Source organism: Aethina tumida, chromosome 1 (assembly GCF_024364675.1).
Source record: "Aethina tumida isolate Nest 87 chromosome 1, icAetTumi1.1, whole genome shotgun sequence".
NCBI classification, from domain to species: domain Eukaryota; kingdom Metazoa; phylum Arthropoda; class Insecta; order Coleoptera; family Nitidulidae; genus Aethina; species Aethina tumida.
The window spans coordinates 73,188,702-73,211,768 of record NC_065435.1 but is presented as its reverse complement, the minus strand read 5'-3'; the positions used below and the strand labels follow the sequence as shown (position 1 = coordinate 73,211,768).

Below are 23,067 nucleotides of genomic sequence, written 5' to 3'. Positions count from 1 at the left end.
AATAGAGGTGTGCGTTTCCTAATTAACGTTAAGATAGTAGTATGTGCTATTCCTCTGGCCACCACCAACATATGGAAGTACTTAACAAGATCACTGTATTGTGGTAGGTAAATGTCTGTTTGGGTTTCTTTGGTTCTTGTTTATAACATGATATAAATTTTAAATAATTCTAGAAATATGTAAAATTAATTATTTTTTTTTAATTAGACTGCATAGTATTATACACATGTTTAATAATATTAATCCAAATTTATTCTATATTTTTAATGTACATCGATGATCACTTCGAATAAAATTAGTTTCTTATAAATAAATTAAACCCTGAAAAATCCTTTGGAACTGTCATTATGTTTCACCAAATTCGATTGTGTTGTGTCTTAAAAATAATAATATACATATAATAATATACATTTAAAAATTTAAAAATTACTTACTTATCAATTATCAAATTGTCTTTGTTTTGAAAATCGACGTGACCGTTATTAACATCAATTTCCCGCCCTAATAAAATATTACCCCCACCGAAAATTGATTGCAGTAAGGAAAACGAAATTAAAAATACATCCAGTAGGCACATATAAGTTTTCTAATTGGAGGGGGATTGTTTGTTATTCGTTTCCTCGGCTCCCATAGGCTAGGCGATTTTGGCGGGTGATATCTGCGCCACCTTACTACCTCTCGTGCAACGACCGACCAACGCAATCGTCGCCGATCCTCAGGTTTGGTAAGTGTATTTTATTCCGTTCTATATTTAATTGTAAATTGTACGAATTTATTTGTGACTCCGTTAAAAACTGGTAAAATAATAGTTTTTTTACTTGATTTTATACGGACGGCTACCGTGTCGTGCGTAGCGTACTTGCAGAGGAATTAATTTTCGACGTTGGAAATATTGAATTATTTTGACTGGCATGGCTGACTCGGTTCGGCGGCATCAAGCCCACTCGCTTGGATTATAACTTTGAAAATTAATTCCGCTGCTGTTCTTCGGACGATTTACTTGATTTTTACGTTAGAATTAAGCTGATTTTTCGACGCGTCTGGTAATGTTGTGTTTCTTTCTGAAAGTGCCCTCGCAAATTTGGAAAGAATTTTTAAGTTGTCCGATTTAGCGGGGGTACTTAATGAGCATTTTGTTTTTTTCTAATTATACCGCTTTTATTTTTGTGTAGTTTTCGTGGTTAAATAAATCTCTTAAATTTTTTTATCCTTTCGGCTTTTTTAAAAGGAGAATTTTTATGTTTCTACGAAATTTCGGCGATTACATTATTCAAACTAATGAATTCGCGCCAAAAGTATTGTTTACAAACACGCTCTGTTTTGGGATTATTAAAAAATTGTTTGTTAGTGTCTTGTAAGTGTTTACTGTTTGTGTAAATTACATGGTGGGGTTGGTGTAAACAGAAAATTATGCGTGGTGACGCTTCTACCTATGACGCGTCTTTTAAATTCAAACAACACTGCGAGGTGTTTTACTTACTTTGAAATGCATTAAAGCGCCAAACGCCTTACGGTTATTGAACCGCTTTCGATACGTTTTATTGTAAAATCTGAATTTTTTCTTTTCTTTATTAACACATGAGCAACGCTTTGAAAAGTCACTAAATTATGTATTTTTTCCTATTTTAATCATTTTAATAAGGTTTTGAAAGAATGTTTTAGCAATGTAAATTACTAACAAAAAAGTTATATTTAAAGTTCTCTTATCTTGAAATAACTGTCAAATGTGCTATTTTGATTTTCCGTTTTAATGTAATATGTTGCCATTCAATTATTTCATTCATTCACTAAGTCACACGCGTGTCAGATGTAAATACAACCATATCAACATTACATATTCCAATTTCATTCCCATTTTATCAATTTTAATTACATTGAAATTCACCGTTTACCATATTTATACTCTGCACATTCGATATTCTGGACAGATAAAGCTACATTAAGATCTGTTGACGTTTTTGATCTGTAATTTCTTTTCTAAACGTCAACAAAAATCTCGGTTTTTACATATTCTGTGTGTATGTATTGTAATACTAATAAATTTATAATTATTTCTATTTTTAGGAAAGTAGAAAATTGATTTGAAATCTAACAGCATCATGCCTGATGAAGTTTCCCCATCAAAACGTGGCCGCAAAGCCGCAGCCACTGCCGAAAAAGCCGAGAAACCAGAGCCAAAGAAGCGCGGAAAGGACTCCAAGGCCGACGCTGAGGATGGCGCCAGTCCCGTGAAGAGGGGACGTGGCCGTCCAAAAGGCACCACCAAGAAGAAGGCTGCCCCCAAGGCCACCGGCAAACGTAATTATTATTTTTTGTTAATAATCTATTAATATTATTTTCTTTCATTTAGCAAATATTGACTGTTTTTATTTTTTTTATTTAGCCCGCGGTCGCAAACCGAAAAAGACTGAAGACAGCGAGGAAAATGACACTGAAGAGAACGATGATGACGAATAAGTCTACTTTGTATTTTGAATAATGTATTTGTATTAGTGTTCTTTTAACTGTAGTTTAGGTTATGATACATTGTTCTAGAAAATAATTTTATTTTTTAATTTTGTACTGTATATATATACATATAAAAAATCCTAAATTTTCTTGTAAGTTTTGCAGATTAAAGAATCTCTTTACTTTATGGAAGGAAGCTGAACAATTTGAATATTATTTGAATATTTGATATCTACAGTTATAAATGATCAGCTTTCTTTTGTAAAACTTTAATAGAACAAAGTTTGGTACAATAAATTCTATATAATAATGACATGTTTTTATGAAATGAACATATACTGATTTTTTTTATAAACGTTTCACTATATTATTTTTGGTAATATTTCAAAAAAGTAAATTTTCTGTTATCTTGTTGAAAAAGGAAATAAAACATAAAATGCAAAAAAAGCGCAACATCTAGATATAATTGATTTATTCCAAATTTATTTTTAGAAAAATATTAACATTTTACAGAATAATAATTTATTAAATAATTAAAGAAAAATCTTGAAGCATAAATTGTCAGAAGCTAATAATGTGTCGAATCTCGTCTTTGATTAAAACACTCATTGACGCGTTGTGATATCGATCTAATATGTGATTATCGATATTTTCTTGTGATATTTCATCCCACACTAATTGAATTTGACCTTGGTTCCTTAAGAACCCATGGGGGTGTTGTAAATTCCTTAAGCGTCGCACCATCTCAAACATTCGATTGAGGAAAAGTCTGAAGATCAAGGTAGCCAAGGCAGTAAATTCATATGGGAGGCTTCTAAGAAGTTTAATCTATTCCTGGCAATATGTGGAGCGAGCATTATCTTGCTGAAAAATTAGTCGGAGATCTCTTCTTATGTCTGGCAGAAGATACGGTTCCAAAAGTTCATCTACATATCGCTGGGATGTCATATAGTCTCTAATTAAAACTGAAGATAACCTGCTATCATAACCAATACCACCCCATACCATTAAATCCATAGTGTTATGAATATGACTCCACAGCAAAGCGAGGATTACGTGTTTCTCCACGTCGCCGACCTACTAACACATGACCATCGTGCATACTCAAGCAAAAGCGTCCCATACACCAGTCACTATGTTGGCAACTATGGTTTGCTGATAGAAGCAAGTCCAAAAAAAGGCGATAAATCGGTAGGCCAAAAGACCTTATACGAAGGTAAGCAGCTCGAATATCAATTGGTATTCGAAACTTTTTAAATGCAACAAGTTTTCTGACTTAAATTTATTTCATTTGAGAATTCTGTACGGTAAAGATATCTAGGGAAAACACTTATCCGCTGAAATTAAGTACCGCATTATACAAGTGGTTAAAGGCAAATTAATATTGCAAAGTTTGCAGTGACGGCTCGTGAGATTTGAGTTTGGTGGGGCACATTATATACAGAATGCATAGCACAACGCGGTAGGTGACCAAAAAATAGGCATTCAACTGCCTCATCTGGGTAGCCGAGGCTGAAAGGTTGTGAAAGGAAGCATCAAGACAAACAAATTTTGAGAATTGACAAGAACGAGCCATTGTATTGCATGTAGAAGTAATTTCTAGTACTGTGAGAAGTAGGTTATTACTTATTTTGTAAAAAACATCTAAAATAATAGACGAACCCATTTCAATTTTGCACGACTTAACAACAGGAGGCTCAACTCTAAATATATGTGTCCTATCTGAAACGTAGTGGTAGTTGACAATAGTCTGGGGCTGCTTTTCCAGCTATTAAATAAAAGGCTAAATGGATAGAAAACCAAATTGACCAAACAAGGATCTCAGCATCCATGCAGGTTTCAGAAGGAGTTTCCAAAATTGGTAGAAAAAGCAAGACGAACTCTGTAGAGAGGCAAACAAAAACCCTTGTTGTTCGCGACACTTTTATCAGAACATCCCACATTAACTCACTGGTTAAGTTAGACGGGATAATGGATAATGTTTTGTTAATCGTGACATTCTCTAGAATCATATGCTTCCATTTGCTGAAGGTAACATCACTTTAAGGTGAACCTTCTAGCATGACAACGATACGGAACATATGTCTAAGTTAGTTAAAAAATGGTTCGCTTCTCAAAGAGTACGTGTCATACCTTGGCCAGCACAAAATCCAGACTTCAATCCAATGGAAAACCTCCGAGAAGAAATTGATCGTGAAATCCCTGCAAAAAGACGGACAAATATGAAAGAATTCTACGAAAAAGTTCAAAATCACACGAAAGAAATTTGGAACGATTGTATTGAAAAGCTACCAAAATCAATGAATGCTACTAGATACTTTATCAAGACAAATGAAGATCGGAAATTTTCCTGGGAATGGATTGGAAATGAGGTTGGATCCGTTAGCTTCCCACTGCCACTGGTTTGTGGAGTGGTACTCAGCCTTAGGACCACAAGGTAGATCCAGCCTGGAGCTCTACATTTCTCCAGTATTTCAACCGCCACGCTCGTGACGTTCGTTCTATGCAGGACGCAAGACACGAAAACGAGATAATATCCAAATGAATTACGTACGAAGCGTATCAAGCGAAAATTCTCATATATCTTATGACGATTTCCAAATGACTCGGGTATAATTAATACGTTTACGGGGAGTTTCGCAACTTGCATAAGTAGTCGATTTATCATTTTTTTTTAAATGTATTCAAGGTGTTTCACAACTTATCCGAAAAATTTTTAAAAACATGATAAATCGACTTCTTACGTAACAGTGAGTGTGTAGTTAAAATTTTTTGGATAAGGTGTGAGCCACCTTGTATAATTTTACAATAATGATCGTATGAGAAGATATTAGAATATTAATAGGTTTTCAATATGAAGTAATTCTAATTTCGTTTTGTTTTCTCTACAGAGTAATACTAGTTGCCGAATTGTGTAACAACTTTTTTATTTTATGTAGGTTTCGTAATTCTAAAAGGTTTATTAAGGGATGTTTTAGTTTAAGTTTTTGTTAAACTCGAAATTCATGAACGAATTAATAGTCAACAAAAATGAGCACCAATTAGATTTGGCTTTATTTGATCAGTACAAGTAAAATATTCGCAAACAAGATTTATTCCTATACAAAATGACATTATAAATTTAATTAAATGAAAATTTAATTGAATTGTTTACAATTATTAAAGACATAGATAATTTTTTGATTTTTCGTAAAAAGAATCACGACACAAATGAAAATATCGGATTTAGACCCATTTCGTAAATTTTAAAATTCACACAAATTAATTATAAACTGCTTGAAATAAATACACAATCCGATTACTAGTGTTAGATTATGGAAAATTTTAACAAATTTAAAAATAGAAATTTTATTCTAAGCATATTTGAAGAGTGTTCAATTACAGTAAAAGCTCTTTATTTGCGGGGTATATGTACCGTAAATATGCCGAATACAGAAACCGTGAATATAGAATGGTAATTTATATAGGATTATAGGGGATACGTTCCTAGGTGACAAAATAAAGAACAAATCTATATAAAAAATCAATTTAATTGAGGTTTTCAACCATACTGATTAATTATTATCTTCAGGCTTAGGCAATGGCTTAAAGAATTTTATAATTTTTTCTTGCTTGGCAGTTTTTAGAAGCTCTTTCAATTCAGACTGATATTCAGCAGAAGCATTAACAATTTGCCTCTTAAAAATAAGATTTTGTTCCATACACGGATGAATTTTCATTTCATTTTTTGGTTTTGGTTTCGATCCATAATGATAACGCCACTTCCATTTTTTCTATTGCTGGATTACGAACAATATTAGCTGAGAGTGAAGTTGAAGCTACAAACGACCTTATTTTATCTTCGGATTTATTTATTGATTAATTACTCGATCACAATTTTTGTAACGAATGGAAAGATGAAACTATAAATGCATATGCAATGCGGCTCTTACCAAAGGATGGAACTGTTTGTTTGAATTGTCGTAAACAACCGAACGCCGCAAAGGCGGCTAATGTCAAAGGCCGAAAATATACAACATACTTTCGGCATAGTTGTAATAAGGTCTATTTTACTTTTTTATTAGTTTATTTGACGGCGCGTTTACAAAGGATATTGTACCGATGTTCAGATTTTGATCCGCAAATAAAGAAATCTTTAGTCGTGAATACAGAAATTGGGTCACATTTTTTTAATCCGCGAATAGTGAAACCACGAGTGTAGGAAGCGTGAATAAGGAGCTTTTACTGTACACTAAACTTAAAAGGAACACATATCTCAAAACATTTAACTACCATTTTCGTAAATATCTCTCATGGTCTATCATATTTTAACAAATTTTCATTAATCATTAATACTAAGAATCTCTTATAGAAGGGATCGAATTTTTTTATTGATTTATATTCAGTAAATATAATACTGATTTATTTATCTAAATTTTTAAAAATTTGTTAGCGGTTGTCACCAACATTTTCCACCAAACAATGGTGTTTATTTTATTGACAAATGTTTTAAGTGCTTAAATTAATAATATATAGTGGTATATTATCTGTGCTAATATTACTGTGGGTGTTTCTCGACTCGACGCGATGGACTAAGAGTCGTATCGATACACATTAATATGTGTAATTATGTTGACAAATTGCATCAACACAAACTATAAATTAAAGTTTTTAATCAATAATTAATTAGATTTTACAAAATAAATGAAAAATATTCACTTGTTGTGAAATTTGTTCTTGCTCCAAACCTCTGGAAAAACTTTTAATAGAAAAGTTTCATATACAGGGTGTTAGTGAAACGTGTGTTGAAAATTTATTCACGGGTTAAACTCGTTAAAAGCAATAACATTCTGAAATACATTTTTTTCGACAAATTCATATTTTGGATTTTCTTTTTGTACTACCCACTACAGGAATATAAGTCGAAAAATTTGCAAAAATATGACACTGAAAATCATGTGATGTCGAGAAGGGTGCAAAAATATTATATCTGCAAACACTTGATTTTTGATATCACATTTTTGCACACTTTTCGACTCCAGTGACAGGTAGTGAAAAACAAATCCAAAATATGGATTCTTCAAAAAAAAAAAGTATTTGAGAAAGTTATTGTTTTTAAAGAGTTTAACCCATGTTTAAATTTTCGGAACTCTTTTCCCTAACACACTGTATAAGATCATATGTTAATTTAATTTTTTTTAAGCAAAGAATATATTATAATTTTCCAAAAATTGATTCTAAAATTCAATCTAAAATGTGTCTTTAGTTAGATGTAAATTCAAGATTAGAATCTAATATCTTTATTCAATAATTATATTTTACAATATAAATTTGTCATTATAAAAATAAATAGAATTTAATCCCAATACTTAATTAAACCGTCCCATCCGGCAGTAATCAACTTGCTCGATTCGTGGGGATGCCATAGGGTACTGATGCACACATTCTCATGCGCTTTCCACTTTTTGTAAAGTTTCGTCGTTTTCCAGTCCCAAATGTAGCATTTACCATCCGCGTCTCCCGATACTAAATACGACATATCTGGCGAAAAGTCCAAACTACACGCGTAACCCGCAACCATGTGACCTGTAAACACTTTCTTCCTGTTGATTTTGAAACGGTTTAAGGCGGAGAAGATCACAATTTTGTTATCCATGCTTTGGCACGCTAACCATTTTCCTGCAAAAAACAATGCGATTAATAAAATTTGTATTCATAATCAAAAAATCTCTTACCATTGGGAGCAGGTGTGACAGAAGGCATACTGTGCATAGTAGGATCAGCGATGTACTTCATGTCGACTGGTATATCCCATTCCCAGACTCTCAAACTCTTATCGTCAGACGTCGTAACAAATCTCCTATTCTCGTCAACAAACGTTATAGAATTAACGGCGCCCAAATGCCGGTCGTATTCCTGAACAATATCACCAGATCTTGTATCCCAGCAAATAATCTTCTTGTCAGACGTGCCAGCCACAAACAAATGCTGTTTGTTTCTATCTGGATTGAATTTCACACAGTAAGGTATCTTTCTGCTTGTAAACCGGGACAGCACTTGGCCAGTTTCTGTGTCCCACATTTTTATGTAACGGTCGTAACCGGCAGACAGGAAATGCTTTCCTGAATTGTTGAAGTTAATATCGCGCACTGCTTGCCTATGACCATAGTAGGTGCGGATGCACCGCCTTTCGTTGTACACCTCCCATAACTTGATTCTGCAATCCATACTGGCTGACAGGAACAAATGGGCTGTACGAGGGAACCATCGAATCGCAGCAATGCCTGAAAGAACATGGAATTAGGACATGATACTTCTAGTGATGAACACTATAACATTACCTTTAGAATGTCCAGACCACGTATGTATGTGGGACTTGGGCAAGAAGCATTTGTCAGGCGGCGTGTCCGATTTGAGGTTAACGCCTACGTCCTGAGGCGCGTGCAAGAACGACCTGCCTTGATAGTCCACCGCATCTCCGATGTGCAACACAGATTTTTCCTCAATGTGTTTCTCCTCCACCGGTTTACCGCGCTTCGTTTTCTTCGACACCAACTCCTCCAATTCAATTGCCTCCTCTTCAGATGGCTTCATCACGCGCTGCTCATCCACAAAACCGCCCCATGGACCAAGGAAACCTTCGATATCGCTCGCATCGTTGTTCTTCTTTCTTTTTCGTTTGTCTGTTAAAAATTCAATAGAAAAAATCAAATTAGAAAATTTCACAAATTTCTTTTGTATACAAGATGCTACATTAAATAAAAATTAAAATATACCGCCATTAATCTGCAATAGAATAATGATTAACCATTAAATCATCATATTTGTTTAAATCAAACACATAATTACACAAAAAATTAATATACCCAGTTCAGAATCCACTATCCTACAAGTTAAAACAAAACATACCTAAAGGCCTCAGTTTTGTATTCTCAAAAACAGTTTTAATTTCTGCAGAATCATTATTAGCTTCATTGGCACCGATAACTTTCAGGGAAGATCCTTCTCCACTAACGGAGGGATCCAAAGCATATCCAAAACTGGCAAACGTTCTTCTTTGATTTTCGAATTGAAAACTACTAACGTGCGCGGGTTCGACATGCCCAGCTAAAGTATTCTTATTCATTGACTGTTGCTGGGTTTTGAAGGGGTTCTCTGGTCCAACCATTGGCGCAAACAACTCTTCATATTTGGGATTGTAGTTTACTTCATTTGTATCTGGATGTATGTGTATAATGCCCTCGTCAACGCCAGTTGGGAGTACAACTGGGGCCGAACATACTTGCAACTGTTTTTTCACGGAGAACTTCTCATTTTCGGTAGACAATGGTTTTAGATGATCTTGGGATGATTCATCTATGGGTTTTGAATCTCCGGGCTCATCACATCGCTCATCGTCGCTGCTATCAGAATATTGTTGGATTGCTAACATGGTTTTTGAAGAATTACAAACACAATGTACAACATAACCTTAAACATGTCAAAACAACTGCCACAACCAACCAACGTTTATTGGCGCCACTGCAACATTAATCATCATCAGTTGACGTTGGCAACATTGATTTAGTTTTCAATGCTATTTTCATTGAACAGTCTTGAAAAGAAACAGAATTTGAAATTTAAACAAAATTTTTGAGGTAAAATTAGATCTAGTGGGCCTATAGTTTTAGTGCTTTCGTTTTACCCTTTTTCCAACTACTTAATTGAAGTAGACACTTTCCAGGTAAATTCACTAGGTAGGAATTCCTCTTTTTTATTTAGTTGTATTTCTGAAGGAATTTCAATGTATTATAATATTTACTTTTCGCCTAAAGTGATATTCGGAATTCAATTGATCTGTTGTATAAAGAAATAATTCAATTTAAAATGGCATAAGTTGTAAAAGGAACGGATAAAAAACTCGTTTTTTAATAAATTTTAACTATTTGTAATATGGTGACTATTGATGTAATTAGATGATCCATTGTCCAAAAATATTTATTTCGAGTTAGAAATTCAAAATAGGATATACAAAATTATTTAAATAAAAGTCCTCTGTCCATTACACTTATCGTGTAATATATTTTACCTATTTTGGAGTTATGCATTCAGCTATTTAAAAAAAGTATTGTTGTGCGTTTAGATTAAAAAACTATAGTTTGTTATAAATATATGTCATTTCAAGCAGCTTCAGAACTAATGCCATTCATATTTAATAATTATTATATCATATACATTAAGAGTTATTTAAGGATAAACAATCCTTACCAATGAGCCTTAAGGGCCTAGATCTTTTTAGATGGACTTTTAGGAAAAATTTTAATTTCATGTTTTATGTTATATTCTGGGATATAGAAAATTACAATTCAGCTTTTAATTTTGATTATGACTTTTACTTGTTTTAGACATTGTTTGTATGAATTATAGGAATCTGTAATATCTGAACCATAATAAATTTGGTATTCATGAATATGATAGCAGTATTGCCATTATTTCTTCATTTTATCCGAGCAGAGATTTTGGTAGGTGGATTTAGCGTAAATTTCTAATTATTGTTGTTAATAATTATACAAATAGCGATTAGTTTTATATATTTTTTTCTAGAATACAGATTCAAACTCATTTTTAGATGTTACACGATTCATAAATTATGAATTTTAAATAATTGTTACTATAGGAACTGGGAGAATTTGTACTAACGAAGTAGGCAACAGCGATTGTTTCTTTTGTCATCCGTCGTCAAGCCGTGCGCCATATTGTTTTGTACACGTACGAAAGTGTGGAGTTTTAATTTCAGGTGTTTGTATAAAAAGTAGGTAAGTGTGACTCGTGAATGTAAGACCGGCAAGTATTATTTAAGTTGATCGATTGCAGTCAAGATTTCGTCGAAAATGAATTATGGCAGGCCGCCGCCTAGGATCGACGGAATGGTGTCGTTAAAAGTGGATAATCTCACTTATCGCACGACGCCAGAAGATTTGCGTAGAGTTTTCGAACGATGCGGCGAAGTCGGGGACATCTACATACCCAGGGACAGGTTTACGAGAGAAAGCAGAGGATTTGCTTTTGTTAGGTAAGAGTGGCACATGCCAATGTAACATGAGGTCGTAACTGTCGCGTTTTAGGTTTTATGATAAAAGAGATGCTGAAGACGCATTAGACGCTATGGACGGACGCATGTTGGATGGCAGGGAATTGAGAGTCCAAATGGCCAGATACGGGAGACCCACATCTCCACACAGAAGATATCGTGGAAGAAGGAGGTAAATTATCCCTTTGTCATCATGTCTCTATGACTTTGACAGATGGAAGAGGAAATATGTTAAAATTAGTCACTCCACAAGTACTTCACGTAAGAAATTGACACTCCATGTTCGTAAATGTATATTTAATTAATTGTTGATGATAAATTGTGTACATATTTAAGCAAAAATATTTTAAAACTGTTGATTTCAAAATTTGATCCCTAGTATTGGTTTTAAAATAACGGAGAAACATATTTCTTCAAATTTTCAACATTAATTTTCATATTTTACATAATAGTGTGATAATATTTGATCATAATTGGATAACTTTTGTTGAAAGCATGAAACTTTAACATGATTTTGCCTAATAAATGGGTTATTTTGAAGGTATAGTGCTGACACAATTTTCAAGGGGATATCTAATAATCAATATGAAAATATTGATTATGTTGCAATAAAACCCAGGGACACTTTCAAAATGACCGCATCTCACTGCCGGTTTTTACATTGGATGCCGATGAAATAGTTTTCGAGTTTTTGGTGTGCATAGAGTCCTGGTTGTCATTTTCAATGTGGTGTGGGTTGAATTTTAGGTCACGTTCTCGTTCAAGGTATTCTCGTTCACGTTCAAGGTCCAGGGGCAGGAGAAGCCGCAGCCGTTCACACACCAGGCGTTCGGTGAGCAGGAGCCGATCCAGGTCGGACAGCAAGAGTTCTAGGGGCAGGTCGAGGTCTCCTTCGCGCAAAGAGGAGAAACGCTCCAAGTCGAAGTCGAACAGCAAATCAAGGTCCAGGTCTAGGTCTTAGGTTAGTATTTTATGAAGGTGGAAGCTGTTATATATGTTATTGTGTTGTTTTTGTTTCCAGGTGTAGCAGGGTGCAGAGTTTGAGCGCTAACTGCAGTTTGTAGGCGCCCGCTCTAAAGGTATTTACTTTTATATCTATTAGAGAAAAAATTAAATGTCTAAAGCCATAAATCACCTCTGACCTAACCATTATCAATTTTATTTAATTTTTACCGATGCAATCGTTTCCATTTTTATATCAGTTTGAAAAAGTATTTCTATTGACGTGACAATAGAAATTGACTCTGTAACAATAATTTGTTACTTTTAGTATATATTCAGTTACAAATGTTAATTAATACCCGCAATGTGTCGGGATATTCATTAATTAAATTTGTTGTTTTTTACAAAATGTATGTAATTTAAAAACTAGGTTAGGATAATTTTGTAACTTTGTCCTCATTTGAGCATATGTAGGATTAAGTCGTTTCGAATTTGATATGTATGTAAAGATCATTCTTTACTATAATTTTTATTTATCCCTTTTCTCATTTACAGAAGCATAGTTTTTTATTTAATATGAATGATTGTAAATTATTCTCCCCCCATAAATTTTATTTGAAATTAAATCGTTTGTTATTTGTTTTTTTGTAGTTAATTTTAGGAACCATTTATTTTAGTTCAACAATTATGCCAATTATCTATATAAATTAACCAACGTGTTCTCAACTTGTTTAATATGAAGAAATATACACAAGTATTTAAATTTGTATAATAAATAAAATATTTCATCTTAAATTACGTTTAAGAACACGCCAGTGAAATTCAGTTCATAATATAATAAATTTTGGTTCGACCTACATTTTGATATATTTTAAAACTTAAAAATAATGGCATAATTGATGGAAACAATCACATTTGTACATAGTGCATTTTGCATTTATCCGCCCATCGTAAATACACGATGGCCGATGATTATAGTTGCACACAAAAATGAATAATTGCAAACGGCCCAGTGGGGCGTCGCACTTAAACCACCATGACTAACGTACTTTTTACTGTGTAACAGCAGGCGCTGGCGGCTGTCAGAGCGAGATAGAGAGTTGGCGGGGGAGAGAACGAGAGAGGTGGTGCGAGGGAGAGCGAGCGAGAGAGCAGTGGTTGCGGTGCTGTATGCGGTGTATTGCTGCGCTGCGCATGAGCAGACACACACACCTGCCCCCTCCAGACTTGCACTCACATTGTCCTGCCGAGAGCGGCGGCCGTGCAGACGGAGAGAGGGAGATCGAGATTCGGGAGAGTAGCGGGGTAGCGGAGGCGGCGACGACTGATTGCAGAACGCGCACAATGCGCCCACTCTGGGCAGACGTGGCCAGGGCATCGCTAACGCGTACATTACTCAACCAAATTTATTTTTCATTTATTATTTTTTTAATTATGGGTTTATACGGACGTTTCCGAGTTTTTAGTTTCCTAAAACACTTGAATGTGTTGTGGTTAATTGCGAAACGGGTCTAATTTTTCACCGCCACATCGTAATTTTATTGATTTCAATATTTTATTGCCAAATTTATTGTGAGTTGTAACATTCACATCATTGTTAAGTGCACATTTCTTCTGCATATAGATACTTGCAAAGTTTTAAAGTATTTCTATAATATAATAATTTTCTTTATAAATTCATTATAAGCCTGTTGCGACTTACATACAGGAATAATATTCATTAATTTGATTTTACTTCAAGGTTGAGGTAATTATTTCGATTATGTAAAAATTAATTTTAAATGTTCAAATTTTATAGCAGAACAAACATTTTAATGATAATGGGCTTTTGGTTTTTAACGGAAATATTCACGTGAAATATGGTATTTATTTCAATGGTTCAACCTGATTTATGATGGGTTCTTAATGTCTCAAATTATTATTGTGACTGCGTGAGATGGTACATCAAACCAGGTAGAATGTAACTTTTGTTTCTAGGTATGACCGAGGTAGGTATGTTTTAATATTTTTTATGTTTTTTTTTTTTCATTTTCGGTTTATTAACATAGAATATTTATTTTTCAGATAGTCATTCAATAAACAATTAGACTAAATAACTTGTTTTATTTATTTCTACCAACACATTACAGTCGTATGTAAAACGATGTACAGGGTTTATTTAAAATTATTATAATTATAGATTAAGATTCGATTCGATCCGTTACCTTACTTTGATTTTTGGTTTGCGATGTTTCCATCAGTTAAGTATCTTAATGGAAGACGAATTATATAATGATGTTCTAAAATTGACGCAAAAATATGATTGTACGTCGTCAAGGAACTTTTCATAGGTTATTAATTTAATCCAAAATATGTAGTTGCGACGGTGGAAGGTGGCGACGACAAATTTAAATTTCGTTATTCATAAACATAATTAAAAATTTTATTATAAAATCGAAGATTCAAAAATAAGTTCCTCCACCGACCAAACAAAAAAAATAAACATATTCGCACCGGGAGTACACAGTAATCTCAAATCAACTTAAAATTACAAGTCGAATATTTGTCACAAGATTAAAAATGAATCTATGATTTGTGTATTGTCAGCAACTGACAATTTAGATGGTGATGCTTGAAACATTTATTATTTATTTATTTATAAAATTTACGTCACAGTTGTAGAAACAATGATTTCTCTTTGTAAAATAGTATGCGTTCAGATGAATAATACTTATGCTGAAATAATAAAACTTATAATTTTGAAATTAGGAATGTTCACATGAGCAATCTGCGTGTTATGATTTATTTAGACTTCTGACTTTTGATAATTATTTAAATTTCATAAAAGGTACCTTTATAATTTATCGTTTGTTCGTTTTTGGAACACCCTGTATAAATGAGTGTTGTCATCGTCCAAAATAATTGGCCATCACATATAACACTCAAGTGTAATTCAAAAATTTAATCAATAAATAAAAATATAAAATCTCAGTACAAAACCTAATGCCTCAATAAATACAGATAATTAACAATTATATCTGGTATTTTCACAGGTTCTTAAAATCAGTCAACGAGTCCCGCATATACACCAGAAATTTTTTTTAGTCTAATCCAAATTCGTTTCTAATCCAGGGATATTTGGGCGGACACGTTGAACATGTATGGAAGTATCTGTCTTGTTGGAAGACCCTGCTGTGAAGCTTGCAAACGTTTGGTATGCTGCAAGCTACCTCTGAGGGATCGATTTGCTTTTTGCAGGACCATGGTATGAATTTATGTAGCTCGTTGTTGGGAACTGGTCGACGCATCCACTGGATTGCTTGCCAGTTGGTGACAAACCATACGTCGTTTCGTTTTAGGACGTCATCCACGAATGTCTGGAATTTGAAAGACATTAAGCACTATATAGTAATTAAATTAAGACTAAAAATTTGAATATAAAAATATGTTTCCAATGTGAGTCTTATGTTATGTCAAGTAATAAATATGTTGACACTTAAGTAGGTAAGTTTACTCTATTTGGTATATGGAGGCACAGATGCAATGTACGTGAATGTCATAGGACGGTGTTAATTGGGATTTATGGGTTTATCCTGTAGTGTCGCGCTTGATTTGTTTCCAACCCCCTATTGTTTTTTGTTCCTGTTTATCCGTTTCCTGGACACCGGGATTGATGTTTTTCCATAGCTCTTACCAAGATTGGTTGTTCACATATATCATGTCGTGACGCGCTTTCGCAATCGGACCGGCGATAAAATTTAAAAAGCGGACTTATTTTGTTTCACTGATTTTAACGTTGACATTTACTGATGCTGAATCAGAAAAACGTGGATTGTTCAGCTCGGACACAATAAAAAAAAATTCCCCATCTGTGTGGGCCACAAAAAGTTATTAATGAACTTAAATTTCATGTAGAATATATATATATATATATATATATATATATATATATATATGCAAATATAATTTTTTATAACCAACCTGAAATGCTGTTAAGTACTCCGGATTTTTGAACCACGTGGAATGAAAATATAAACCATAAGGAGCTCGATTAGTCATATAGTGCCTTTTGAAGTTGTGCATTAGCATTCTGTAAACTTCCTCCCCCGTTAAATTTGGTGGACAAGAATCCACCATTGCACAAGTGTAATCGTTTACCTCCAACTGATTCATGACCATTTCCCAAATACCCGGATATGATCTAGACGGACATTTTTGTTTGACGCCTGTAAAAATTAAACCTTCGCAAAAACTTCTAAACAAAAAAAATTAATTAACCTGTACAACTGTGAGGGATTTTATAATCCATAGTGTACGGCCATAATGGAGGATTGGAGAACGGTGCTACCATGGAGCTGTCATATAAAAATCCGAATTCTTTCATCATCAGAAACTGCCTGTTCCAACCTACTCTTAAGAACGGCACTCTTAGGCCTCTCACATCTTCCATTCTCACGTGTGCGAACTTGTGCAAGATATTCGCTTCACCAACCATTTCGTCGAACCAGTCTTCTATTGTCGCATTATTGGACCACCAGTCCTCTGGTCCTCGGTGTCTAATCATAAATCATTTCAATATATTTTTATTTAATATTTCTTAACTTACGTTATGGAATGTATTCCGATTTCGTGTCCTTTGTTCCATAAACTTTGAGTCTGATGGTAATTATTATATTGATGACTGACGTAAAAGGTGGCTTTAATGGGACAGCCGTTAGGATTTTGTCTGTTATCGGGAAATAATGTTTTTTCGTATAAATTAAAATTATCCTCATTAATTGCATCATCGAATGTTAGTATAACCATTTGAGGTACTTCAGATGGCCTCAGCTCTCCGGGAATACGAGTCCCTAAAATATTATTAAACACTATTATTTTATTTTCATCAATTGGGGAAAAGTGTGTTGTCTGTGCGTGGATCTTACCACCTACCGTCCTTAGAGCAGAAACAATCTGGCAGTGTGCAGTTAGCAGGATTGCAAGCGGGAGCGGCATTTGGGTCCTGCTGTGAATCGCAGTGACCTTCGTCACTTCCGTCTACGCAATCCGTAGATCCGTCGCAGAAATATTCCTGTGGTAGACAAGTGCCGTCAGCACATCCCAGGTAATTTTTGTCAGGACACTTCGCCTTGTCCAGGAGTGGTTTGGGGATGACCGCTTCTGAAAATGGTTAAATCGTTTGTGAATTGTATAGAAGAGGAAAATATGTGGGCTTATTAATTTGAGTATCAAAGAATTGAAACTATGAGAATTTAACAGACCTAATTATGTCTTTAGCTTTAAAGTTTTTAATATTCAGTGTTGAACTGATGGTTCATAATAAATATCGACATTATCTATTTAAAATATTTGAAAGGAATGAAATAAATCTTACATATAATATTTGTTTATGTAGTCATTAATTTTCAAAGTATATTTTTAACATCATAAATAAGAGGTACTTTATATTATTTTTATAATAAATTTTGTTACACGTACCCAAATATATTATTTCGAAGCCAAAACGTTTTTAGAGATTGGTACAATTAAAATATTCTTACTTTTCTTTACACATATCCGTGAATGCAATAGTTAATTAAAGGTAAATTAATATAACCTAGAAATCAACTATCTTTCGGGCTTGCGTCCATTATATTTAATATTTAACCGAAAAACATTAGATAAAATGAAAAAAGGAAAAAAATACCACATAACATTAAGTTTAATGTTGTTGATGTGGTCGCTTATTCAATTTCATAAGATTCATCTCATATTTGTTGTGAATCCATTCCCAAATAGGATTTGTTTCCTGTTAAGAATCTATATAATTTAAAAGATTTCTACTATTCTATCATATCATATAAATCATAGAAGAAAGTAAAATTAAAAATGTTAATTACAGGAAAATAATTTTAATAATTCAGACAAGACCTGCCATTTTTAGTTATAATTTGATTATCTTGAAATACCACTGATTGAAGACACTTTCATTTGCATTGTTTTCAATTGTGATACTAATAACACACCCAAATCATGTATAGTGATTTGCAACAATTAATTTTAATAATAGTGTCTGCATATTTGAGATAAAATACTTCAGGTATTCTTTGTGTTCTAAATAATACTATGAATGAATCAATATTTATATATTTCTGTTTCTTTGATCATGTTTGTCTCAGTCAGTTGAAAAACTTTCACATATTTTCCGGCATTGAAGCAATCGATGGATGAAGAACTTGGAATATTTCTCCATGTGCATAAACTTCAATACGGTTGGATCCTCCACACAACTGAATTTTGGGTCCCAATTTCATCTTATCATGATTTTTCTTAAAGTAATCCTCAAATTCTTGTCCACTCCTTGTACGACCAGCGACAGATCTGCAGTTACACTTCGAATTCAGAATCGCTTGAGGTGCATTGTTACTATCTCTCTTTTTTACTTCTCCTTGTATTTTATAATTTTTAGATTATATATTTTAATCTTTAAATTTGTGTTCTTTTTATTTTTGTTGTTTCTAGAATGATTATATAATTTATTTTGATAAAATAGACATTTTTTGAATTTACTTGTTTTAGTAAGACTTTGGTACGATATGAATATAATCCTTAATTACCAACATATTATATCATAATTGAGTAAAATGTATACATTAGTATCCGATTCAAAATACATAATGTGAACACAGCAATATTCTTAATTTGTCAAAAATTAATAATGCGAGTATGACGCAACAATACATAGGAAAACATTTATTTACTATTGCCGTATTTGAACACAGTTTTAATACTCTCCCTTCACTCCCACACACTCGCTGCAAGCGAATATAGTCTTCAAGGTGTAACTCCAGATCTGTTGCTGACCGTACATATCTCATTTTTTTTTGTTTGGGGAACAAAGAGAGGAAAGTCTAAAAACCCCTTTCCGGGCACCGATCCGAAGATCATAACCATAGTGTTTACAATGTATGATATAAATCATACATGGGGTAAAAGAACATATATTTGCATATACGGGATATGCTAAACCAGAAGACGAGACTGACAAAGATGCCAGCCCCCTGTCAACTGGGTTCGGAAGAACAAGTCCAATCTGAGGAAGATCCGAGATCTTCCTGGGGATGGATTGGACTTGCAGGTGTTGAATCCGTTAGCTCCCCACTGCCACTGGTTAATACATTTCTCATAATTTAGCAAGGAATATATACACCAAAATATTTTTTTATCGCATACCATTTCATATTCGTTAACTGAGTCATTTAATCCAGCAAATTAATAATGATATTTCTGAAACTTACAGGGGAACTTCACTTTATTAAATATGTTTTCCAGTGAATGATTTCTTTCACCAGAATTTGAACAGTTCTTACAGTAGTTATATTCTTTTTTAAATTTTATGGAAGGACAAACAAACACTTTTGCACTTCAGTTCCGCTAACACTGTATCTTTTAATTCTTGATCCATCTAAAATAATTTTTAAATTTTGAACGCAGTCATACAAAAAAAAATATTTACTTGAACTACGCAAAAGATTACAAATATAATATAGGGTTTAAAACATCAATGCATAAATGAATGACTCGAATAAACTTATCTATTAAAGATTTAAAAGATTTATAAATACGAATGATATAAATAATATTGATAATAGACAGTATAAAAAATTTCTCACCTGTAGTTATATCGCAATTATCAACATTCATTATTTTAATTCTTGATCCATCTAAAATAATTTTTAAATTTTGAACGCAATCATACAAAAAAAATATATTTACCTGAACTACGCAAAAAATAACAAATATAATATAGGGTTCAAAACATTAATGCATGTAATGAATGACTCGAATAAACTTATCTATTAAAGATTTAAAAGGTTTATAAATACGAATGATATATATAATATTGATAATAGACAGTATAAAAAATTTCTCACCTGTAGTTATATCGCAATTATCAACATTCAATTTAAAATCACAAATCTGTCTGTTGACGTCAAACAGTAGTCCTGATGAGCACTGGAAATTGAATACTTCGCCTTCGAGACAAAGATAATACTTGGAACATTCATACGATGTCCAAATTTTGTGCGTCGGTCGGTCCGGATCTCTATAAAATCGTCCATGTTCCAAACATTTAATCTGAGGGTCCGATGCTATTACTGTAAAAAATTGTATATATTATTTATTTTTGACAATTTATATGTATTTCACAAGGTTAAGTATACGATGGTTTAAGAAAATATGAAGAATGGAATTTAATATTGCTGATATTGCACATAGCTTATATGAATAGATTATCAATTCTGCCATTGACCTTAGGACATAAAACAAATAAACTTTCGGCAACTAGTTATGCAGAAAATCTGAATCCGATTAATAACTTTTACTCTCGGGTTTATTAAGTGAATCTTTGCTTTCGGTTTCCGGCTGCATTATTGTCCTTGTAAGTGGGTCAATATTGTGAGAGATGAGTTCGCACAATACCACTCAATTCTGAATGCAATACATCATTATTACATTATTAGACTAATTACGAAATATTGCCCTGGTTAACATATGGCATGTCTGGCAATAAACAGCAAGCATTGACTTTGTATTGGAAAATATTGACTGTTGTATTTTCGACGTGCGCTTTCGAGATGTTGTAAGTTAATGGGACTTCATATTTAACATCATTTAAATCATAACTTTTTCATCCCTTGAATATTTTTATTTTCGACAATATTGTTTGTGTTTCAAATTGATTGATGCAATCTGAAACGAGCATTTGTAGTGAAAGGACCATTAGTATTTCGGGCTCGCTTATAAATATTTTATTGTCGTGTGACAGGCCCAAGATCATAAAAAAAGTGATGGATACGCCCGCAGGATTCATATCCAGCCACGGCTATTTTCACCCGTTCGAATGATAAATCTTTCCAATACAACACGAAAGAAGGATGTTTCCGTTGAATTTTCCTTTCAATCCATCATATTTTCAATAAGCTTGTCAACAATCACTTTGGTAGCGGATTAGAGGGCCCGGATGAAATTCCGGTTTGCCGCCTTTCACCATTTTCTATGAATTTTATTTTACCATTCGATTTCCTTTGTTTTCCCATCCGGATTTCCATTCGCTGAAATTACTCTACAATATTCACATCAGCATGAGTTCGGTTAACTGTTGAATTTTTAAACTTTGCCTTGTTTGTACATCATTATCAATATATGTTACCTTTAAAGCCCATTATCACAAATTTTTAAAACGACAATGTTTAGAGAAACCCTAACGAATAACCTCGTACTCGTTGTTTTACAGTGTATAATAAATTTAACACAACAAAAAATTAAAAACAAAAGTGGTTTCTCTTTTTAAAAGCATCTTTTTCAACATGTAACAGGTGTTGTCAATAATAATATATTTAATTTTTGATATTAATTATTACTAGGGATTAATAATTAACTGAATATCTGCACAATATTCTAAAAATTCCTTAAACATAAGTTCTGTTGGAACCGTGGATAAACAACTAATGAACTCATTATTGAAACGTGCTTCGTGATTTGGTGGTGTACTGTGATAAATGACAGTTTCCTTACCGAAAGCAAAAGGCGTTAGTCCAAGAAATAGGGCGTACGAAGTGAACGCGTAAAAACAGCCCGGCCACCGTTTGCCGACAAACGAATTATGTCGCGCGTCCATCACGACGAACTGACACAAACTGAAGACATCAACCACGTGTTTTCTCTTCTGGACTTTCTCGACATTATCATAATTATCTGCGGGGCTCGAATGTGCGATCCACGGGACTCACGCCATCATGTGTGTGTGCACACACTGGTCCCGCGAGGAATTCAATTTCTTTTCCATTTAATGTCGTCAATGGCACGTCGCCTAGATCCGAGCTACGCAAAACCAACATACTGTTTCTTTGACTGATCATCAAATCATGATTAGTTTGTTCATATATCATCAAACTACGAGAAAGGACAAACATGCGATGTTTGGATTTTGTGAGCAAAAAACTTGTGCTAGCCAAGCAAACGATTTTATGTGACGAAGTAATTATTTTAAGATATTTGGTTTTGAAATCATAAATTTATACAACTTTAATATTTTCATCTTAGCTAGGCATTAATTTTTTTTCAAACTCACTCACTTCTTACCCCGTCATTTGTAGTTTCGTCAATAGGTATTAGAAAGAAGAGCCATATTGGATAGATGTATTAATAAACTCTTGCGAAACCGGACAAAGTGAAAAAATATGGTAGCGTAAGGTCCTTTTGTTGTCCGCCGACAGCGGTAAGTCCCGGAAAAGCTCCGGCCGGAAGTAGACGGGTTTTTCATTGGGGGCAATCGCCGGAGGGTGACGTATATTTCGCGTACAGTTCAAGCAATTCGGACCGATAAATCATTTGTTTTTGTCGTTGTACAGCAGGAAATTCGGTTATGATTTTTCACCGATACACAATTTTAGTTGCTTCCTGTTGGGAAATTCGCAATTCGTATTGAGCCGAGAGTTGCAAGAGTGAACCGATTGCTTTTCAACTACGGGTGCTATTGTTTGAAGTCGCAATGGAAATGAACCGTTTTCACGTACAGCCCATGCCTGATTTCAAATATGCTCCAATTAGATCGAGTTTAATGGCATGTCGTGTGAGTTTTAAATTGTTAATTTAGAAATGTATTT

General features: G+C 33.6%; 4 protein-coding genes across 10 annotated transcripts; 2 read left to right on the top strand and 2 right to left on the bottom strand.

Annotated features, from left to right (window-relative positions):
• Window positions 1-622: 622 nt before the first annotated feature.
• On the top strand, window positions 623-2,761 carry LOC109596025 (high mobility group protein I-like). Its single transcript, XM_020011477.2, has 3 exons — window positions 623-724; window positions 2,065-2,298; window positions 2,384-2,761. Exons 2-3 carry the CDS (start codon window positions 2,100-2,102, stop codon window positions 2,455-2,457), a joined length of 273 nt encoding a protein of 90 aa, XP_019867036.2. The 5' UTR covers window positions 623-724; window positions 2,065-2,099; the 3' UTR covers window positions 2,458-2,761.
• A 4,950-nt stretch (window positions 2,762-7,711) lies between these two features.
• On the bottom strand, window positions 7,712-9,924 carry LOC109596018 (pre-mRNA-processing factor 17). The gene is made up of 4 exons (XM_020011471.2): window positions 9,337-9,924; window positions 8,769-9,110; window positions 8,163-8,711; window positions 7,712-8,106 (listed from the first exon to the last, which is right to left on the bottom strand). The coding sequence occupies exons 1-4, from the start codon at window positions 9,857-9,859 to the stop codon at window positions 7,784-7,786; spliced, it is 1,737 nt and encodes a 578-aa protein (XP_019867030.2). The 5' UTR covers window positions 9,860-9,924; the 3' UTR covers window positions 7,712-7,783.
• Window positions 9,925-11,064: 1,140 nt separating this feature from the next.
• On the top strand, window positions 11,065-14,526 carry LOC109596038 (serine/arginine-rich splicing factor 2). 7 transcript variants are annotated; one of them, XM_049970396.1, is made up of 6 exons: window positions 11,065-11,222; window positions 11,281-11,479; window positions 11,532-11,669; window positions 12,263-12,458; window positions 12,519-12,576; window positions 13,506-14,526. In XM_049970396.1, exons 2-4 carry the CDS (start codon window positions 11,298-11,300, stop codon window positions 12,456-12,458), a joined length of 516 nt encoding a protein of 171 aa, XP_049826353.1. In that variant the 5' UTR covers window positions 11,065-11,222; window positions 11,281-11,297; the 3' UTR covers window positions 12,519-12,576; window positions 13,506-14,526. The 7 variants fall into 7 exon arrangements, with proteins under 7 accessions (XP_049826353.1, XP_049826350.1, XP_049826349.1 ...); XM_049970393.1 differs by having other exon boundaries at window positions 12,245-12,458; window positions 13,509-14,526; XM_049970392.1 differs by having other exon boundaries at window positions 12,245-12,458.
• Window positions 14,527-15,255: 729 nt separating this feature from the next.
• LOC109596024 (chitin deacetylase 1) lies at window positions 15,256-22,079 on the bottom strand. The gene is made up of 7 exons (XM_049970884.1): window positions 21,977-22,079; window positions 20,332-20,556; window positions 17,351-17,578; window positions 17,025-17,268; window positions 16,697-16,974; window positions 16,400-16,644; window positions 15,256-15,795 (listed from the first exon to the last, which is right to left on the bottom strand). Exons 1-7 carry the CDS (start codon window positions 22,077-22,079, stop codon window positions 15,520-15,522), a joined length of 1,599 nt encoding a protein of 532 aa, XP_049826841.1. The 3' UTR covers window positions 15,256-15,519.
• Between the last annotated feature and the right edge of the window lie 988 nt (window positions 22,080-23,067).

Coding starts and splice junctions, on each gene's coding strand:
- LOC109596025 (XM_020011477.2), top strand. CDS start 2,100: ATGCCTGATGAAGTTTCCCCATCAAAACGTGGCCGCAAAGCCGCAGCC. Junction 2,299..2,383: donor CCCCAAGGCCACCGGCAAAC/GTAATTATTATT, acceptor TTTTTTATTTAG/CCCGCGGTCGCAAACCGAAA.
- LOC109596018 (XM_020011471.2), bottom strand. CDS start 9,859: ATGTTAGCAATCCAACAATATTCTGATAGCAGCGACGATGAGCGATGT. Junction 9,111..9,336: donor TACAAAACTGAGGCCTTTAG/GTATGTTTTGTT, acceptor AATTTTTAACAG/ACAAACGAAAAAGAAAGAAG. Junction 8,712..8,768: donor GTGGTCTGGACATTCTAAAG/GTAATGTTATAG, acceptor ATGTTCTTTCAG/GCATTGCTGCGATTCGATGG.
- LOC109596038 (XM_049970393.1), top strand. CDS start 11,298: ATGAATTATGGCAGGCCGCCGCCTAGGATCGACGGAATGGTGTCGTTA. Junction 11,480..11,531: donor AGAGGATTTGCTTTTGTTAG/GTAAGAGTGGCA, acceptor GTCGCGTTTTAG/GTTTTATGATAAAAGAGATG. Junction 11,670..12,244: donor AGATATCGTGGAAGAAGGAG/GTAAATTATCCC, acceptor GTTGAATTTTAG/GTCACGTTCTCGTTCAAGGT.
- LOC109596024 (XM_049970884.1), bottom strand. CDS start 22,079: ATGGACGCGCGACATAATTCGTTTGTCGGCAAACGGTGGCCGGGCTGT. Junction 20,557..21,976: donor ACTAACGCCTTTTGCTTTCG/GTAAGGAAACTG, acceptor AATTTTTTACAG/TAATAGCATCGGACCCTCAG. Junction 16,975..17,024: donor ATCGGAATACATTCCATAAC/GTAAGTTAAGAA, acceptor ATTTATGATTAG/ACACCGAGGACCAGAGGACT.